Here is a 16,030-nt window from a genome sequence, read left to right as displayed (position 1 = left end):
CCACCGACTAATTTCAATCAAAAAAAAAAGTCCAAGAGCAACTAGCTCTTGCTTAAATTATTAAGAGCATTTAAAACATTGAATGTATATTTATTCAAAACCAAAACACACGACTTAAGAAACATATTTCAAAGTGCCATGACAGAATTAAAGTACAGTATCTTTGCTATCATTTTAAGAGGGGTGTCTGTGTTCTACCACACCCTGGTTTAGACTTCAAAAGGGGCTTTTAATTATTCAAATCAGCTGACCTTAATACATCAATTAAAGAGGATAGATTTCACATGCACTGTGAAAAATAATACACTTAAATTAATAATCTGCTATAATTAATCAGAAAAGTGCCCTTTTCACAGTGTACATTTTTAATCTTCAAAGTAAATTTTTTGATGTGATCAAGCATGCTAATTATTTCCAACATTGGCATTTTCAAAAGGTATACACAGATGACCTATGGGCTGACGCCTTTCTCCTAAATGTATTGTTTACTTTTTTGAATATCACTTTACATTTTCAGAGTTTTATGTAATAGCCAAAAACAGAAAACAAAGTGGAACACATCAAAACTACGTACTGTGTATTTGAAACGCGTCACAAAACTTTGTCAAAATCAAGAGTTCAGCAAAGTAATTAAACCCTTTTGAGCTGCATGTTGAAAAAAGTTTAGATTAACCACAAAGCACAAAGAGACTGAGAATGCAAAGTCTGAAATATTTCTGCGATATCCAAACGGAAAAAAAATCTTCTCAACAATTTGACAGATCAAATATTATTAGTAGTATATATTAGTCATCTTAAAGTCCCTCCTCAAAGAAAATATTGAGGCCTAAATGCCAAAGCTTTACTTGTTTCATCTGATCTTTTCTTAGCATGATGTTGCAGATGAAATAATGTGATGTCAATATACATACCATACAAGAAAGTAACGCTCTTGTCTCCCTCCCCTAAGTGGCTCCAAGAAATTTCCTGCAAGTAAAACAGCAACTTCTTGTTTTTCTCTGAGGTGGAAGCAACACTAACTAAAACATTTTAGACATTTCCACAGCAGTAAGAATGGGGCTACAAAGTAAAGTTGCACAGAAAAGAATTGAGTTTGTCTAAGTCTGAAGTTGGGCAGGAGTGATGTGATACACCACTGAATAGTGCATGAGTGTTGAACCCGAGACTGGTAACTATTACTAGGGACTGCTGAGAGACGTCACTGTGAGCAGAGCCTGCCAATCCACATAAGCTGTGCACAAAACAAAATGTATAAAACTATTTTTTTCTTGAATTCTAAATCATCCTTTCAATGGTCACTGTAAAGCCAACCAGCACCTTTAACATACAGACCCAGGGGTCATCAAATTAATCCAACTGATATGATAATGATGATAATGATTCTGCATAATACAGCTAAAAAATTAAACTCAAAAAGCCTAATCCTAACTAAGGTAATGGTGAGTAATAATGTCACAAAGTCCAAGATGTTGCCTTTTGTGCCTTTCAGAAAGATTAAAAAATATCTGTCATGTTACAAGGTGATGAGAAACACACAATTAAAAAGTTCTTGTTATATTCAAAAAGAGTTTGGCACTGTGCATCTATTTGTAAATCGAAATATCAAAACAGTACTTCACTGGAAAAGGTTCAAAATATGTGAGCATGAGGTAATCATTGTATTGTAGTGTCACTAGTGATAGAATTTCATGGAAGTAAAATGTCAGCCCAGCCTAGTTGGAATAACGCTCCCTTTTAATCTTTAATAGGGCGCTGCTTCAAATTGGTGCAGACACACTGTCTTCTGTCATGGACTCACCAAATAGTGTCAAGTCCTATTTGCAACACCTTGTATTTTAAATTCATTCAGGTTTAAGACTTAAGGTTTAAAAACTGACCTCAATTTCAAATCTTTTACACTGTTGATTCATTATTTGCACAAGTCTATTCACTTCAATGAATTGGGATCAAATAAGGAAAATGTGGTCTGATGTGTTTCCCCACAAACTGAAAATAAAGCACTGATAAAAGCACTGATTATGTTGCATTATTTTGCTGGGTTGAGGCATGCTTTAGCAATTTCTATTCAATGAAACCGTTATTGAATACTGAAGTAAAACTCATCATCTCATCAATTACACATCCAGCCAGTCTGTAAGCCATACGTCAAAGTCTAAAGTTTCTGGTATCCGATGAAACAAGGCTCTAAATTATTGAAGCGCTCCAGTCAGTGTTGCATGTGGCATCCTCATTATGTGGAGGTATCAATGTTCACAACAAAATAAATAGATTTTGCTTAGAGGGAATAATAAGAAAACATGTTATTATTATTATTATTAAATTGGGAAAACTTTTTTTTTACCCGCTTAAGGACATTTTAGCTTTCTATATTAAATGATACATATATAAACCAATATTTAGAAGATGTGTATCAAAAAAAACCCAACATGCTTAACTTTATGCTATAACTACTTTCCTTGTCTTTACCTAGAAATGTAACAAATACATCCTTTTCCTGCCTGCTCAGCTGGAAGTCTATGATACTCTTAGTAACACCAACCTGACCACTCTGTTGAGGGACTCTGCTCTTAATTACATGATTCAATACCGGCAACTATGGGTTAGAGCACCTAGTTCCTCCAGGATGGGTGGTAACCATGTCATCAATCGTGCAAAGTTACAGGTTGCCCCTTTAGTCTAATATACTAACCTGATTCTCTGATGGGTGTTGACAACTTTAAACACTTTGAAGTTGATGTCAGACACCAAACCAATGTGCCATGGTTGACTTAAGCGGTCTGATAAAGAACAAAAGGATAGTAGTAGTAACTTGATTAAAAACAGCCTCACTTGAAAAAAGAGAATCTCTCAATAGGGATGCAAGGTCAGTTTATAAACACAAACATCAAATACTAATGCAATACCAAAAGAGTTATTATTTGTATTTTGGATTAATATTTAGGTAACATTAATGAATATGCATGAGCAAACCCTTAAATTGACACCTTTGACAATGTCGTCTAAGGTGAACCGCAGAATGACTTGATACCAATCATGCAATCTTATCCCATGTAGGTCCAGTGTCCAAAAGCCCTTTTTTGCTGTTGGTTGTAGGTGGGTTATCACCATCTTGTTTGTGCTCCAGTGACTATGTGGGGACACCACCTGACCCTGGTGTAGTGTATCCTTATGCCACTTTTCAGACTCTTGGATGGGGGAGCTTGGCAAGCTTCATCAGTGAAACACAGCCAGAGGGCATTGTTATTGTTTGGTGTCAAGGTAGGGCATTGTACTAGGCAGCAAGCTCGTAGGGCCAAGGTGGATCTGACCTCAAGTGACCCTATAGGAACATACTTAAAGTTAATTACTCCAAATCTGAATGATTGGTTTGTTTATCCTATGGTTTCAAATGTCTTTTATATCAACCATTGCATTGTGTTACTTAAATGGACAAGAAGCTTCAGCCTATTTGTGTAATAAAATTTTGCCCAAACATACCTACATACCTGTCTTCTCCTTCAGTTTAGGCCTCCACCAAGGCTATTAATGCCAGCCCATTGTCCCTCTCTCTCGCTCTCTTTTGGTTTGGTGTGGTTTGACATTTTGTGGCTTCAACACTAACATTCCTCACTCATATAACATTACATTCCACCATCCACTACTAATGCAAATACGCCACACCTCATGTTCATTTTTTGTAAACAGTAATGTTTGTTTAAATTCTGATAAACTTAATTGGCATTTAACTTCTCTTATCTCCCCTCCTTGTCACAAGTAATGAGCATGATTTGTGACGCCTTAGGTTGATGTACCTTTTAATTGTAGCTGGAAAGCAATTTGAAATTAAAAAGTGAAATAAGTTTATTTAAGGTGGACTTTGCACAGTAAGGTACATCCCGAAAGCTAAGCTTGCGCTAATGTTACAGCATGCTAAAATGCTAGCTATAACTATGCTAAGAAGTAACACTATAAGTATTACTACTTTATGTCATACTTTGGCCTCAAACTTGTACAGAAGCTGCTTAAACGTTTGCCGAAAGTCTTTGGGGCCAATGTTCCGTTAATGTTTACCAAGATAAACCTTAGTTTATGTAACGTAGGTTAGCTTGATTAGCTAATGTTAACATAGCATCACGGAAAAACAAATTTCCGTTAAAGCTACGTACTGCGGTGGTTTTGTGGCTAAAGGTAACAAACTGATTTATCTCGCTGGGAGAAAGGTTAAAGGTTAAGGATTCTTCTCTTTTTTAATTAATAGCATTTTATTTTACAGGCAGCAGCACCACAGACAGGATGACGGACGATGAACCTTTGCCTGAAAAAGTCAGAGGTCAAGAGTTATCTTCACCTTACAGTAAGTGATGATTAGTGGTTTATCAATAACAGCAAACCAACTTATTCAATCAGTTATATTATGTACCTATATTTGCAGTACCTAATTACATCTTTGTTGATTCTTTTAAAATAATAAAACATGAAAAGTCATTTCTTTTCAATGGCAATGAATGTCACAAATAAAATAATGCTACCAAAGAACGTTTTACACAGAGTTATTGAGATTTATTGTTTGTCTACCAATTATCTTTTCCAATTAGATGGTGAGATATTTGACTGGATAAGTAGAAACTCTGGCCTGCTGGTGGTCTAATAATTATAGTATAGTTAATAATAGTATGTTAATGACTGAAGCTTTTGATTTTATAATGTTACGTGTACCATATAGACTGTTGGCTGGCTAGTATGTTCAAAATAGTCTACATCGTAATGTGGCTAAATGGTTGACATTAGATAAGAACAAACAAAAAAACCTACATGTAGAAACAAAAAGAGTATTTAATTTTTTAAATAAAATTTGCTTATTTGGTCCGGAATAAAACCACCAAATATGGCTCAAAAAGTCAGCCATTTGAAGTCAAGGCTGAGTTCAGCTTGTTCTCTACAAAGAAAGACCTCCATCTAGTGGTCATACCATTTCATTCATCATGGAGTAATCGTGGTTAAAAAAACCTAAATTTTATGTCTTATCTATTGAGGACACTGACTCCATCAGAGAGGGTTAATGTCCAAGTAATGCATGTCACTGAATATTATACCACCATTGTCGTGGTAATTATTAATGAGGACAGGCGCTCAGCTTTGCTTCCAGTCTTTTCTGTCTCCAAGAAACGCTGCATCCCTTTGGCCACGTCCATCTAGAACGCTGGCAGTGTGGTGGTGGAATTAAAGTGACACAGCTATATTATACGAAAGTAAAGCAGAGCAGCTCACAAGGGTGAGATCTTTAAAGGGGGAGTAGCCTTTTTATAGACGAGGCTCATTGAGGATCAGAATCTCCCCGACCTTAAAGGAGACAGGAGTACATTTCTCATGTAGATAACCGTATTCATCTCTAATCCACTTGACAGGGGTATAACTGGATGCTTTGTATTTATGCTTTTCTCTATTGGTTTGTAAAGCACAGATGGACGAGCAGCTGATGCAGAGGGCAGTTACTCACACAGCACACTTGGAAAGCGAGGACCCGAAGGCATCTTGAAATAGAAAGTCAAAAGAGGAGGAGGAGGAGGAGAAGGAGAGAAAGGAGGGGGGTTTTAAGTGAGAGCATTGGTATGCCAGGCTCAAAACCTAGCATGGCTGTGCAGAAGAAACAGAGTCTCATCCCTTCATCGCAGGGACCACTGTCTACACGTACCATTGAGGCGCAGAGAAAGAGGAATGGAAATGAAAGAACAAGAGGTTAGTAGCTTTTATCTATGGTCTTGTTTAAGAAGGATTTGTATGGTATCTGATGCCTTTTCTTGAAGCAAAGGCAGAATGACTGTAGATCACAAATACAGGATCATCTGATCATTTTGATGACGCATGAATAGAATATATAGATTACACATTCCCTTTGAGAAAACATTTATCATTTTGTAATTGTGCATGGCTACCATAAACAGGGGGAAATTATATATGGGGGCATCTGTGGACACAGATCCCATAATACACATAGAATAATTAGCATCCTGATATTGCTCAATCCCAAAGGAATACTTTAGATCCATGTGTTTGCTTCCCCCTTGCATTTATGCCAGTTACTCATTAATTTTGTGTGGTGCCTCTGTATCTTGACCTTTTTCTTTGCCTATTTCAGTAATCTTCATGAGGACTGGTCAGGTGCTAGCATGTTCTCTTCGCCTTTTATACGCAGGCAGTTTATAATGGCTCTTTCATTTGCAGCCGACCCTAAGGCCATCCCAGTTCATAATAGCCACTATTTGGGACAGATTTTTCAAGCTGATTGAATGTTTTTGGTTAATATGTACCAGCTCCTTCACATCATTTGCTGCTGTACTGAAATATGCATTCAGGGGTAGAATCCTTTGCATGTTTACAGAGAGTAAAAAAGCTAAATATCAAGGGAATGTTGAGCGTCAGATTATGAAAAATAAAACCTAATGCAGTTTTCCCCCTCACTTTTAGACAATATCAAACCAAAATTACAGGGAAAGAAAACACCCGGTTCTGTCAACAAATCTGCCCAAATCTGCAACACAGCCACTCCAACACGGCCCGCTGCAGGTTTGATACAGCTCTCACATTCACTTTTCTATCATATTATTGATAGTGGGCTTTCAGCATGACTTCTTCTTTCTAACTGTTTTGATTTTGGTTTTAATTTTGAATATAACTAACAGTATTACATTAAATGATTTATGGCAATAATCCAGTGACTACAAAGTATTATTTCTAGTTGCTAATGGACTAAATGTTGATGAGAGGCTGAAAGCTGCACGGGAACGAAGAGAAGAGCACCAGAAGTTAATTGGTATGTGAGCTCTTGAGGTGGTCACACAATACTGTTTAGAAATTAAGATTAACATACATAACTGGTTAATCTATTTTTACCGGTTCACTTTTTTCCCCCAGCCTCTCGGGAATTGAGCAGGTTAGAGCGGGAGCAGCGGGCCAGGCGATACTATGAACAACAACTGCAGCAGCGCAAGAAGAAGCTCCTGGAGCAGAGGCTCAAAGAGGAGAGGAGGCGTGTTGCTGTGGAAGAGAAGCGCAAGCAGAGACTGAAGGAGGAAAAAGTGAGTTTTGATGGTGGAAAACAAAAAAGTTTTATATTTAGTCCGGCCGATGCTTTCACAGCTCTGGATTGAGTAATATCAACACTGAAGCTTGTTTTCCTGAATTAAAGGAGCGATATGAATCAGCAGTGCGAAGGACAATGGAGAAGAGCCAGAGGGCCCAACAGAACCTCAGTCAAAACTCAAGAGGAAGGAAGCTCACCAAGTATGGTAAGTTTAGATGAATGTGCTTTCTTTTTCCACTCTCTTTTAACATGAGCTTTCTAAACTCACAACGCCGTACTTAACAGTATGTGTTCTCTGTGTAACATATCTTAAAACAAGTGCCTTATCTTTTGTTTTTGCTACACTTCACTTAACTTTATACTGATCAATATGCTAGCTCCTCGTCGCTTACCACTGACAACATGGGAGAAAAACTTGGTCAGTCGCCTCCTTACCCCCACATGCTCTTATCTGGCCAGGAGCAAGAGTGCTGGTTATCAGTCAGGAGAAGAAGGTACTCACCCCCATGATAACAGAATGGCAATGCAATGCTAATGGTTTCTAGATGCTACTACAAATAATTTCTCCAGGCTTTTTTATTACTAACGCTGCTTATTTTCCTCTCCGTTTTTGCACTGCTTCACATTTCCATCACTGTTTGTACCATTTGTCCATATTTCTTTCCAATAATTATGGCACAAATCAATGGCTCAGTTGTCCATGTTTGTCGCCGTGCAGTTTCATTCCACTCCATAAATAGCACCACCAACACCGCCACCCCTCACAAAACCCAGCAGCACTCTGGTTCAGTCCACCACAGGCCATCTGCCTCCCCAAGTCCCAGCAACAACCAGCACAAAAGCATCAATCTGACGCAGGTAATTCTAGCTGTTCCTTTGGTCTTATATACATTCTGTGTTGCTAAATAATAGTGTTTAGATCAGTCATTATTTTTAGGATCAGCCAGCTGTCTCTTTATTCAGTCAGATTTTTCATCAGTTGTTTTCATCGAAAATATGATGTAAACAAAATAATTCTGTTTGTTTTTCTTCTTTTTGTTTTAGAATAAAGCAACAAGACAGCAAAACGCTAATAAGAACTTAAACAAGGGCTCAAATACTAGATCACCTGCCGTCAACACCAGTGAGAAGCAAGCCGCAGTTACACAAAGCAGAACAGCCTCCCCCTCACCTGAACGGTAGGTGAAAGACCGAAAACATCCACTGTACATTCATGACATAGTAACAGTAATCTGAACAAAGTGGGACATCTGCTCTCTTCTGCTGGATCTTAAAGGACCCCCAGGAGATCAATCAGCAGACATTCAACCCCGTTGCAGGTCGAGCTGCCATCGGTCCCAGAGGAAGATGTTGCAGTTTGTAGTTCTGCCCTCTCTCCTGGTAACTCGAGGCCTGTCAGGACATCACGTGAAGGTCAGCAAAAGAAAATCAGGGATGAAAAGCCACCGGAGACTCCATGTTCGAACCTGCCTGAGAAAAAGACAGAAGCTATAACCAGAACAGCAGGAGACAGAAGTAAGCGGTGCAGTATTTAAAGGGACATTTAATGTATCCCCGCCAGCGCTCCCTTCGCTGTCTCACACTGAATATCGGCTATTTACTTCCGCATAGTGGACCACTGGGCTGTTCCTTTGCCTCATAATGGGTTTCAGAGATATATTAAAGTTGATATTATTTCTCTTCAGGTCCTCCCCAAACGCCTCCTCATCCAGCTTCACAGCCTCCTGAAATCATGTGCAGGGCTTCAGCTGGGACTACAGACCCAGAGGAGGCCTCACGTCTCCTGGCTGAAAAGAGAAGAGAGGCCCGACTACAACGGGAGAAAGAGGAGCAGGAGCGCCTGCAAAGAGAGGAGGCTGAAAGGTAAAAAGAAAAACATGTCCACCTACAAAACAAAAACACTACAGTAGCAGACAATAAAGACTGTCAATTTGTGACACGTCCAGGCGGAGTCGTGAAGAACTGGAGCGCAGGAGGGCAGAGGAACGAGCACGACAGCAGGCCGAGGCTCAACGTCTCATAGAGGAGAAGAGGAGGAGGGAGGAAGAGGAGCAGCGGCGAGCTGAGGAAGAAAGATCTCAGGCTATGAAGGAAGCCGCCCTTCTGCAGAAACAGGTGGGAAATGCAAACACTCCTCAGTGCATGAGTGAAATTGCAGAAGGAACCACAAGCACCTACAGGGTGCTTTTATTATGGGTGCTTTTTGTTTTTCTGCTCATTTATTTTTCATGGACACTTTTTTCATTGCACTGCTTTGCCTGTTTTTGTCTAATATAGAGAGAGGAGGAACAAGCCAAAGAGAGGGCAAAAGCAGAGCAGATGAAACAAGAGCGAGAAATACTCGCACAGAAAGAGGAGGCAGCGCGCCAAGAACGAAAAAAAGTGACACTTTTGAAAATGTTTGATAAAATATGGTGTACTATGAAGTACTCTCTATACACAACAATGCATTATCTGTGTTCATCAAAAGATCAAATCAAACGTTCTTTCTTATTTATAAGACTGAATGTTTTCCCAAAGCCTACTATGACAGCACTTTAATGAAAGCCGTTTTCTTTTCCAGAGACTTGAGGAGATCATGCGGAGAACCAGAAGGACAGATTCTCCAGATACGGTGAGACTTTACTGTTCAGTTTTAAAAAAGTATACCGCCCCTGGACTCTTGTGATGCACATCCAGTATCCAGTAATATCCACCCAGCTCCACCTTTAAAAGCCAAACAGAGTGTCCTTCTCTAAATTGGTAAATATTTTTTAACACAGAAACCTGCACCATTGAAGAACTTGCCAAATGAAGCCAAACCAAAGGAAAACACAGAGCCTCTGCACAATGGCACTATAGAAGATGCAGTTAAACAGCCAGTGGCGACTAAGACCTCACAGCTGAACAATGAGGAGGACATGGTACCTGTTGTGGCCTTCAAAGAACGCAGGTCTCTCAGGACTCTCACAGGCCTGGAGGAAATCCAGACCCATCAACGGGCAGGTGAGACATGACCAACAGATCATATGAGAAAACTTGTTCTCAGGGTGAGAAGGTTAACACCAACCAGGACTTCACCAGCTTTGAATACTGTCAGGTTTTGCCTGATAAAGAACTTGCCAGTCAAAAAGCTACATTACCAGTAACTTAGGAGCTTGCAAATTTCAGCGTGCGGACAGTCTCAGTATCACTGAATAAAATTTTTAGAAATGCATCACAAATGTTCTACTTGTCTCTTAGGCTGCACTGAAACATTTTATTTGATATGTGTTTCTTTTCTCCCCATTGTGGATTCTTCAGAGGTCATCTGAGCAGCTGCAAAGTGGGCAAAGCCTTTGCTGGAGAGCTGTGATTTCTCTGTGAAACACAGGAATTACTGCAGTACAGCCATTTTGATGTCCTTCGGCACCTTGAAAGAGCATGTAAAATTACAGCCTTGCCTCTCACTGACGACGTCAGCATTTGGTCCCTTTTCTGTGTGTAACTAGTGGCACAAGTTGTGGGAAAGTTATTTATTAATTTCTTCAGTACAGCGGGTTTCTGAACTAATAATGGCTATCCAAAAAACAGTAGATGTAGACAGTGGTAATAATAGTTTGCTGGCAATTACGGAGAGTGTCCTCTGTGAAATACTAGGAATAGACATTCTAACAATTGCAACATATGTTAGCCATATTCTTTTTGCTTATTGCTGATATTTCTTGCTATGTAAGCACTTTTCCCTTCCTCAGTTTTGTCACTGTGGAATTAGAATAGCTCAAGTGGCTGTGCTAAGAACAAGAGTCGTTTAGGTCGTTGCTGATGAAAAGTTTACTTCCTACATAAATTCCTACCCTTTGAGTTTGTGAAGTATAGCAATCACATATTTCAAAGCTGCTAAGGAACTTAGTTTCCAAAGACTTTGCTTCAGTTTTGTGAGTGTTGTTTTAGAAAATACAATGCACAAAGCCATTATTGCACTTGACAGCTGCTTTGTTTGATATTGCGCAATCACTTTACAAAGCAAAGTTTGAGGTGTAGAGGTTAAGTGAGTTTATTATAATAAAAGCATATAAAAACAAATGTATCAGATGATCAATAGTATTGCGTATAACTATCACTTGTTAACCTGTTAAAAAGAAACATATGCCATATTTAATTAAAGTTGATGCTATGCCGCATCTCTGCCTTGTTTTTTACTTAATTTGTTGACTGTAAACATAAAAAACCTAAAATAAACACATAAAAAAACCTAAAACTAATAAAACGCTGCTTGTCCAAACAGTGCATTAATGTAAACACCACATCTCTCAGTATTTGCACTGACTACGTCAAAGGTTGACAGAAGATGGAGAAAGCGGCTCAATCTTTTGCAACAGCCGTCTAGTTTCCTCCGTCTGCACATGCACCATCCAGAGCTGAAGCTCCAACTTACTGTTAGCCAACAGAGATGAAAAGTCTTCATCTGCAGAGGAAGACAGCACAATTACATTTGTTGAAGGACATCTACTATGATAAGATAATTTAAATGGCTGCAGTACAGTAAATAAGTATTTGTACAACAAATACAAACCTTTCTTAAGGTTTAATATTGTAACTATGCCAAGTTGCTGGAAGTTAACATCTTTACTTTTGAGAAATACCAACAGGTACTCCAACATGGTAATGTAGTGCGGTCTCAGCAGCTGGGCCATCTTCCCTAGGAGAATAGTTTGCAAAGATACAGAATGACAATATTTAATATAGATAATATAAAACCAACCGAGTATTTGATGGGGTTTTTTAATCAGTAATTTTTATCAGTACTTGCACATAACATTACCAGTCATTTCGAGTTTGCTGATGATTGCAGCACTGTTGTATGACAACTGAGGATATTCTGTTTGTCCTAACAACTTCACTAGTCTTGAAACTTGATCTGATGTTATCGTCACCGACAAGGTAGACTTAAGTGGATCTGAAATAGTGACAAATTGTAAAGGATTTTGAAATTTATTCAAATAAAGAAGGATGTTATTATGTAATGGTCAACAGTGAGCAGTAGATAGGAGTTATATTTCACAGCAAAGAAAAATTCAAAACCAAACAGACAAATACTAATACATGTCCAGGTCGCTCACCCCAGGTCATCAGGTGATGTAAGTGTGTTGTCACGTGCAGCAACGTCTCATCTGACAGGGTGGAAGACTGAAGGGCGGAGAGGAGTCCTGATAAACACAGACTTTCCATCACAGCCTAAATAGCCATGATGGGATTCAGTGTGACTTTATTAAGAGTTTATCATTCTCTGGCACCATGCACAAACAAATCATGTATTTACTAAAGACGTGACATGAATTATAGCCATGGCGTACCTGCTGACCTTCGCAGGAGCTACACAGGTCAGTGATTATCTTGCCGCTGTGTGTGATTATAACAGAGCTGCACCTGTGATGATGAAGCAGCTGACCAATTTCATCCAAAAGTCCTTCACTAACCAGGATGTCCTGAAATTAAATCACGGATATATGATCAATATTGGATTTAAACATTTACTAGTTGCCTTATATCTGAAGTTTTGTGTTGTTTTTACATCCAGTGATTACTAGTTCAAGGAAAAGAAAAAGAATGTCCCCATAGATTAACACATCATTTTCAACCAGTTCATAGTAGTAACACACCACAGATAGTTAGTAGGAAATCGTACATTGTTTGGGGGGCGTGCAGACAGTGCAGACAGTAGTGTTATGGCTGACTCTGGAGAGGAGGTTTTCAGCAACGCCTTCAAAGGCAACACACAGTCAAGATCCATCAGCTGCTCCTGGATCAGAACTACACACAAAAAAGACATACAACATCTACTTTGGGTATGGTGTCAATTGTTAGTCAAATGTTTATAATTACCATTCTTTGATAAAGTTTCTAGGCATCTGCACGCTTGGTTTGAATTCTGTAAAAGAATAAGATATTAATTGAACACTGTTACTGATTTACCTTCAAATTCATCATTTGGCCACTAAAGTTCACAATTACCTTTTGCACAGGGGAAGACATGAGAGTCAAAAGAGACTTTAACAAAAAATGACCCCCAATGCTGAGCAACTTTGGGTGGTGCTCCTGAACAGCAGCGATGTTGCAGAGAGCGGTACAGCTGTAAAACTGAACCTCTGAATCTGAGGACTGCAGCAGCAGTACCAGGACAGGAATGGCTCCTGCTTGACATAAGATCCTTATTGACGATTCTGGAAAAGGAAGAAACAATTTTCTCATGGATCATGTTTCCAAGCAAAGAAGGAACATAGCCCAGCAGCTTCTAGTCCTATGAAAAATATGTTTAACATTGAGATTTAAAAGGAAATGATCCCACCTGACTGTGTGAGATGGAGGAGAGCCCATGTTGCGCTCTGTTGCACCTGTGGGTCGTAGGATTTTGCTAAAGCCAACAGAGGTATGATTCCATCCGTAGTGATAGCTTCCCTGTTTGATTCTGTATGAAAAGAAAGAAAAACCATCACACATGCTCAGCTGATTAAGATAGAACATTTCAGGCAAGTCAATGTGGCCAGTAACTGGCCACAATTACTAATGCATAAATAAAATGATTGCTATTTTTTCTATATATTATTTATTTTTCTGTCATTAAAAGAGTTCCACCAAATGCAAATGATTTCCTCCCTTTCTGTACAAACCTGAGGAGGCCAGCATGGTGACACAGGCACATGAGTGACACTGACCGGTGGCATCACCAGACTGGAACAGCTCCAGTATAGGCACCAGCATGCCCATTTCAATCACTAACTCTTTGCACACTGAAATCAGATTTTATGGACAGTAATTATGACCATCTAACACACACCGACGAGAGGTTAAAGACAAAACTTTAAATAGCTTGTGATTCTTAGAACTTACCATTATTCTTTACGAGCAGATTGACCAAGGAGAGAGAGATAGTCTTTTGCACATTGAGGTCAGTTGATAAAAGTAAAGCCATGACTGGCTCCATGAAGGCATCTGGTAAGGGAGATTTCACTGTAATTACCAAGAGCAAAAAATAATGAAAATAAAGAAAACATTGTGGTTAAATAAGCAAAATTGGACGATTCAGTTACATTTCTTGACAGCCAAAGTATTTTTAGAGTAACCAAGAATGATCTACATGTAAATGGAAAAAGGAAATATGTGACTGGTAGTTGGTTTTAAACTCAAGTCCTTAAAGAGATATCCCACCTTTGTTCTACCAACCTCAACGAAGTAAACACAACTGAATCTGTCAACTGCCACATGTATGCAAAAAAACAATATCTGGTCACACATTTTCATAATACTGGACATAACCTGTACTTAGCTTATCAATACCATGATCTGATCAAAGAGAAAACTGAACTAAAAGTAATACAGTCACTTAACATGAGGTAGCGGTATATCATAATAAAGGATTCATGCTGTGAGATTTCACAATAAAATCTCATAAAAGCTGGGAATTATTTGCCAACCCTGGGAAAAATACAGTTGAAAATTTGCATGATACTGGTCATACCCGTTGGGGAGCTTATCTCCACAATGAGTGATATGAGAAAGCTCAAGTGCAAACAGTGGTCTCATTTTGTGTGGCACTGATCTTTTCTATCATGAAGCTTGCCAGAAGCAACATTAAAACATCTGCTGTTTCTTTACTCACAATGATGACTGAGATGTAAATAATACATGGCTGCAGTCATTTGTAGATCAGTGTTTTCTGAGGATGCAAGGCTGTTCAGTCCTCGTAGACTTTCCTGATCAAGTAGTTGAGTTTCATCCTCTAAGAAAGGAAACATATTAACAATGATGAATATTCCCAGTTGATCAATCTAACTACACACTGTTTGCTTTATTCTGATTTTTGTACATATGCTTTGTGCTAATGCCAAGCACAGGTGTTTTTATCAACTAGTAGCCTACTTGTATGAAATAATATAACAGAATTAGTTGTCTTCAGTTACAAAGACAATGTTCACGTAAAACTGTCTGATTTTCCAAATTGAAATGACACATATCAACTGGGATAACTTCGGCTGACAAATAAAAATAAGACAGTTTAAGACTGTAGTTGTGTTTCCCTTCGTCCACAACAATGCTGTCTACAACAATGAAAAAGAACAGCTAAAATGTACCTACCATACAGAAGGTGTAAAGAGGGAAACTCTTGAGTCATCCTCCTCAGGAAAATTCTCTCAGGTGTTGTTCTAAAGCAGGTGCACTGAGAAAGTTCTCTGAAAACTTCCCTTATTTGTTGCTCAATCTCTCTGTAAACATTTCTGAAATGAGCAGTAAATTCTTTGAGCAGTCGGGAGCAATTTCCACAAAAGCCAGTAGCCATGACTGCATTTTCAGCAGAGCGAAACGTAGTAGCACCTGTCAGTTCACAACCTGGACATAGACACGCCCACTGGCACACCACGTGACTGCAGTTCGTCGTTACAGAACACACGTTTTCAGATCCTTTAAACAGCTCTTATGTAAAAGGAAAAGTTCTAATTCAATTACATGTAATAGTATTGTGGTTTATTAGCAGCGATATATATATATATATATATATGTTGCCTGTTTATGTGGTATTTCTTTGTTGGCACGGGTTACAGCCTCCTCCTCCCCTGTCATTATTGTCTCATTTTAAGTTTCTTGTGGTGGACTTGTTAAAAAAAATCAATAAAATAGTGTTCAAAAATATTTTATCTGCAGTTGCCTCACGTAATCGAGGACAGCACATAAACTGGAAAACACACACTCCAGTTACTTTCTTACTTCTTTAATTTAATTAAATTCAAATTCAAATTCAAAAATCAGCTTTATTGGCATGAATGTAGGCCTACAACAATACTTCTTTATATGACAGTGTTATTTTCATGTTTCCTCCAATTTCTTTATTGGACAGAGATATTTAGCCAAAACAAAAGTACATACAATAACAGATTAACTGAACAGGACATAACTATAAATAAAAAACAAAGGTGTACTATGCAACAAACAACAAAGGAATAAAATAATTTCTAT

General features: G+C 38.6%; 2 protein-coding genes across 7 annotated transcripts; one reads left to right on the top strand and one right to left on the bottom strand.

The window, feature by feature from the left end:
• The first annotated feature begins 3,641 nt into the window (after positions 1-3,641).
• On the top strand, positions 3,642-11,202 carry LOC119910485 (ensconsin-like). 3 transcript variants are annotated; one of them, XM_038729127.1, is made up of 17 exons: positions 3,642-4,167; positions 4,253-4,333; positions 5,436-5,715; positions 6,445-6,543; positions 6,716-6,790; positions 6,892-7,055; positions 7,166-7,265; positions 7,438-7,554; positions 7,755-7,918; positions 8,105-8,238; positions 8,337-8,575; positions 8,746-8,923; positions 9,007-9,175; positions 9,338-9,442; positions 9,624-9,674; positions 9,823-10,045; positions 10,343-11,202. In XM_038729127.1, exons 3-17 carry the CDS (start codon positions 5,589-5,591, stop codon positions 10,351-10,353), a joined length of 1,956 nt encoding a protein of 651 aa, XP_038585055.1. In that variant the 5' UTR covers positions 3,642-4,167; positions 4,253-4,333; positions 5,436-5,588; the 3' UTR covers positions 10,354-11,202. The 3 variants fall into 3 exon arrangements, with proteins under 3 accessions (XP_038585055.1, XP_038585057.1, XP_038585056.1); XM_038729128.1 differs by having other exon boundaries at positions 3,645-4,167; positions 7,779-7,918; XM_038729129.1 differs by lacking the exon at positions 7,438-7,554 and having other exon boundaries at positions 3,643-4,167; positions 7,779-7,918.
• Positions 11,051-15,390, bottom strand: LOC119910487 (vacuolar protein 8-like). 4 transcript variants are annotated; one of them, XM_038729133.1, is made up of 13 exons: positions 15,155-15,390; positions 14,679-14,798; positions 13,910-14,029; positions 13,690-13,809; positions 13,368-13,487; positions 13,034-13,242; positions 12,905-12,950; positions 12,708-12,832; positions 12,376-12,507; positions 12,142-12,256; positions 11,844-11,978; positions 11,595-11,720; positions 11,051-11,486 (listed from the first exon to the last, which is right to left on the bottom strand). In XM_038729133.1, the coding sequence occupies exons 1-13, from the start codon at positions 15,354-15,356 to the stop codon at positions 11,353-11,355; spliced, it is 1,704 nt and encodes a 567-aa protein (XP_038585061.1). In that variant the 5' UTR covers positions 15,357-15,390; the 3' UTR covers positions 11,051-11,352. The 4 variants fall into 4 exon arrangements, 3 of the variants coding, with proteins under 3 accessions (XP_038585061.1, XP_038585063.1, XP_038585062.1); XM_038729135.1 differs by having other exon boundaries at positions 12,142-12,208; positions 15,155-15,389; XM_038729134.1 differs by having other exon boundaries at positions 13,910-14,011; positions 15,155-15,389.
• Positions 15,391-16,030: the final 640 nt, after the last annotated feature.

Source organism: Micropterus salmoides, unplaced genomic scaffold, assembly GCF_014851395.1.
Source record: "Micropterus salmoides isolate LMB-PRFRI ecotype aquatic unplaced genomic scaffold, ASM1485139v1 Ms_hic_scaffold_19, whole genome shotgun sequence".
Taxonomy (NCBI): Eukaryota; Metazoa; Chordata; class Actinopteri; order Centrarchiformes; family Centrarchidae; genus Micropterus; species Micropterus salmoides.
Note: the sequence above shows the minus strand (reverse complement) of the source record. Positions and strands in the feature narration are given on the sequence as shown.

Excerpts from the sequence above, each read along its gene's own strand:
- LOC119910487 (XM_038729133.1), bottom strand. The coding sequence starts at position 15,356 with ATGGCTACTGGCTTTTGTGGAAATTGCTCCCGACTGCTCAAAGAATTT. Across the intron at positions 12,508-12,707 it reads CTGCACGCCCCCCAAACAAT|GACATCCTGGTTAGTGAAGG; the intron begins GTACGATTTCCT and ends ATTTAATTTCAG. Across the intron at positions 11,487-11,594 it reads AATATTAAACCTTAAGAAAG|ATGAAGACTTTTCATCTCTG; the intron begins GTTTGTATTTGT and ends CTTCCTCTGCAG.
- LOC119910485 (XM_038729127.1), top strand. The coding sequence starts at position 5,589 with ATGCCAGGCTCAAAACCTAGCATGGCTGTGCAGAAGAAACAGAGTCTC. Across the intron at positions 7,555-7,754 it reads TTATCAGTCAGGAGAAGAAG|TTGTCCATGTTTGTCGCCGT; the intron begins GTACTCACCCCC and ends TCAATGGCTCAG. Across the intron at positions 7,919-8,104 it reads AAAGCATCAATCTGACGCAG|AATAAAGCAACAAGACAGCA; the intron begins GTAATTCTAGCT and ends TTTTTGTTTTAG.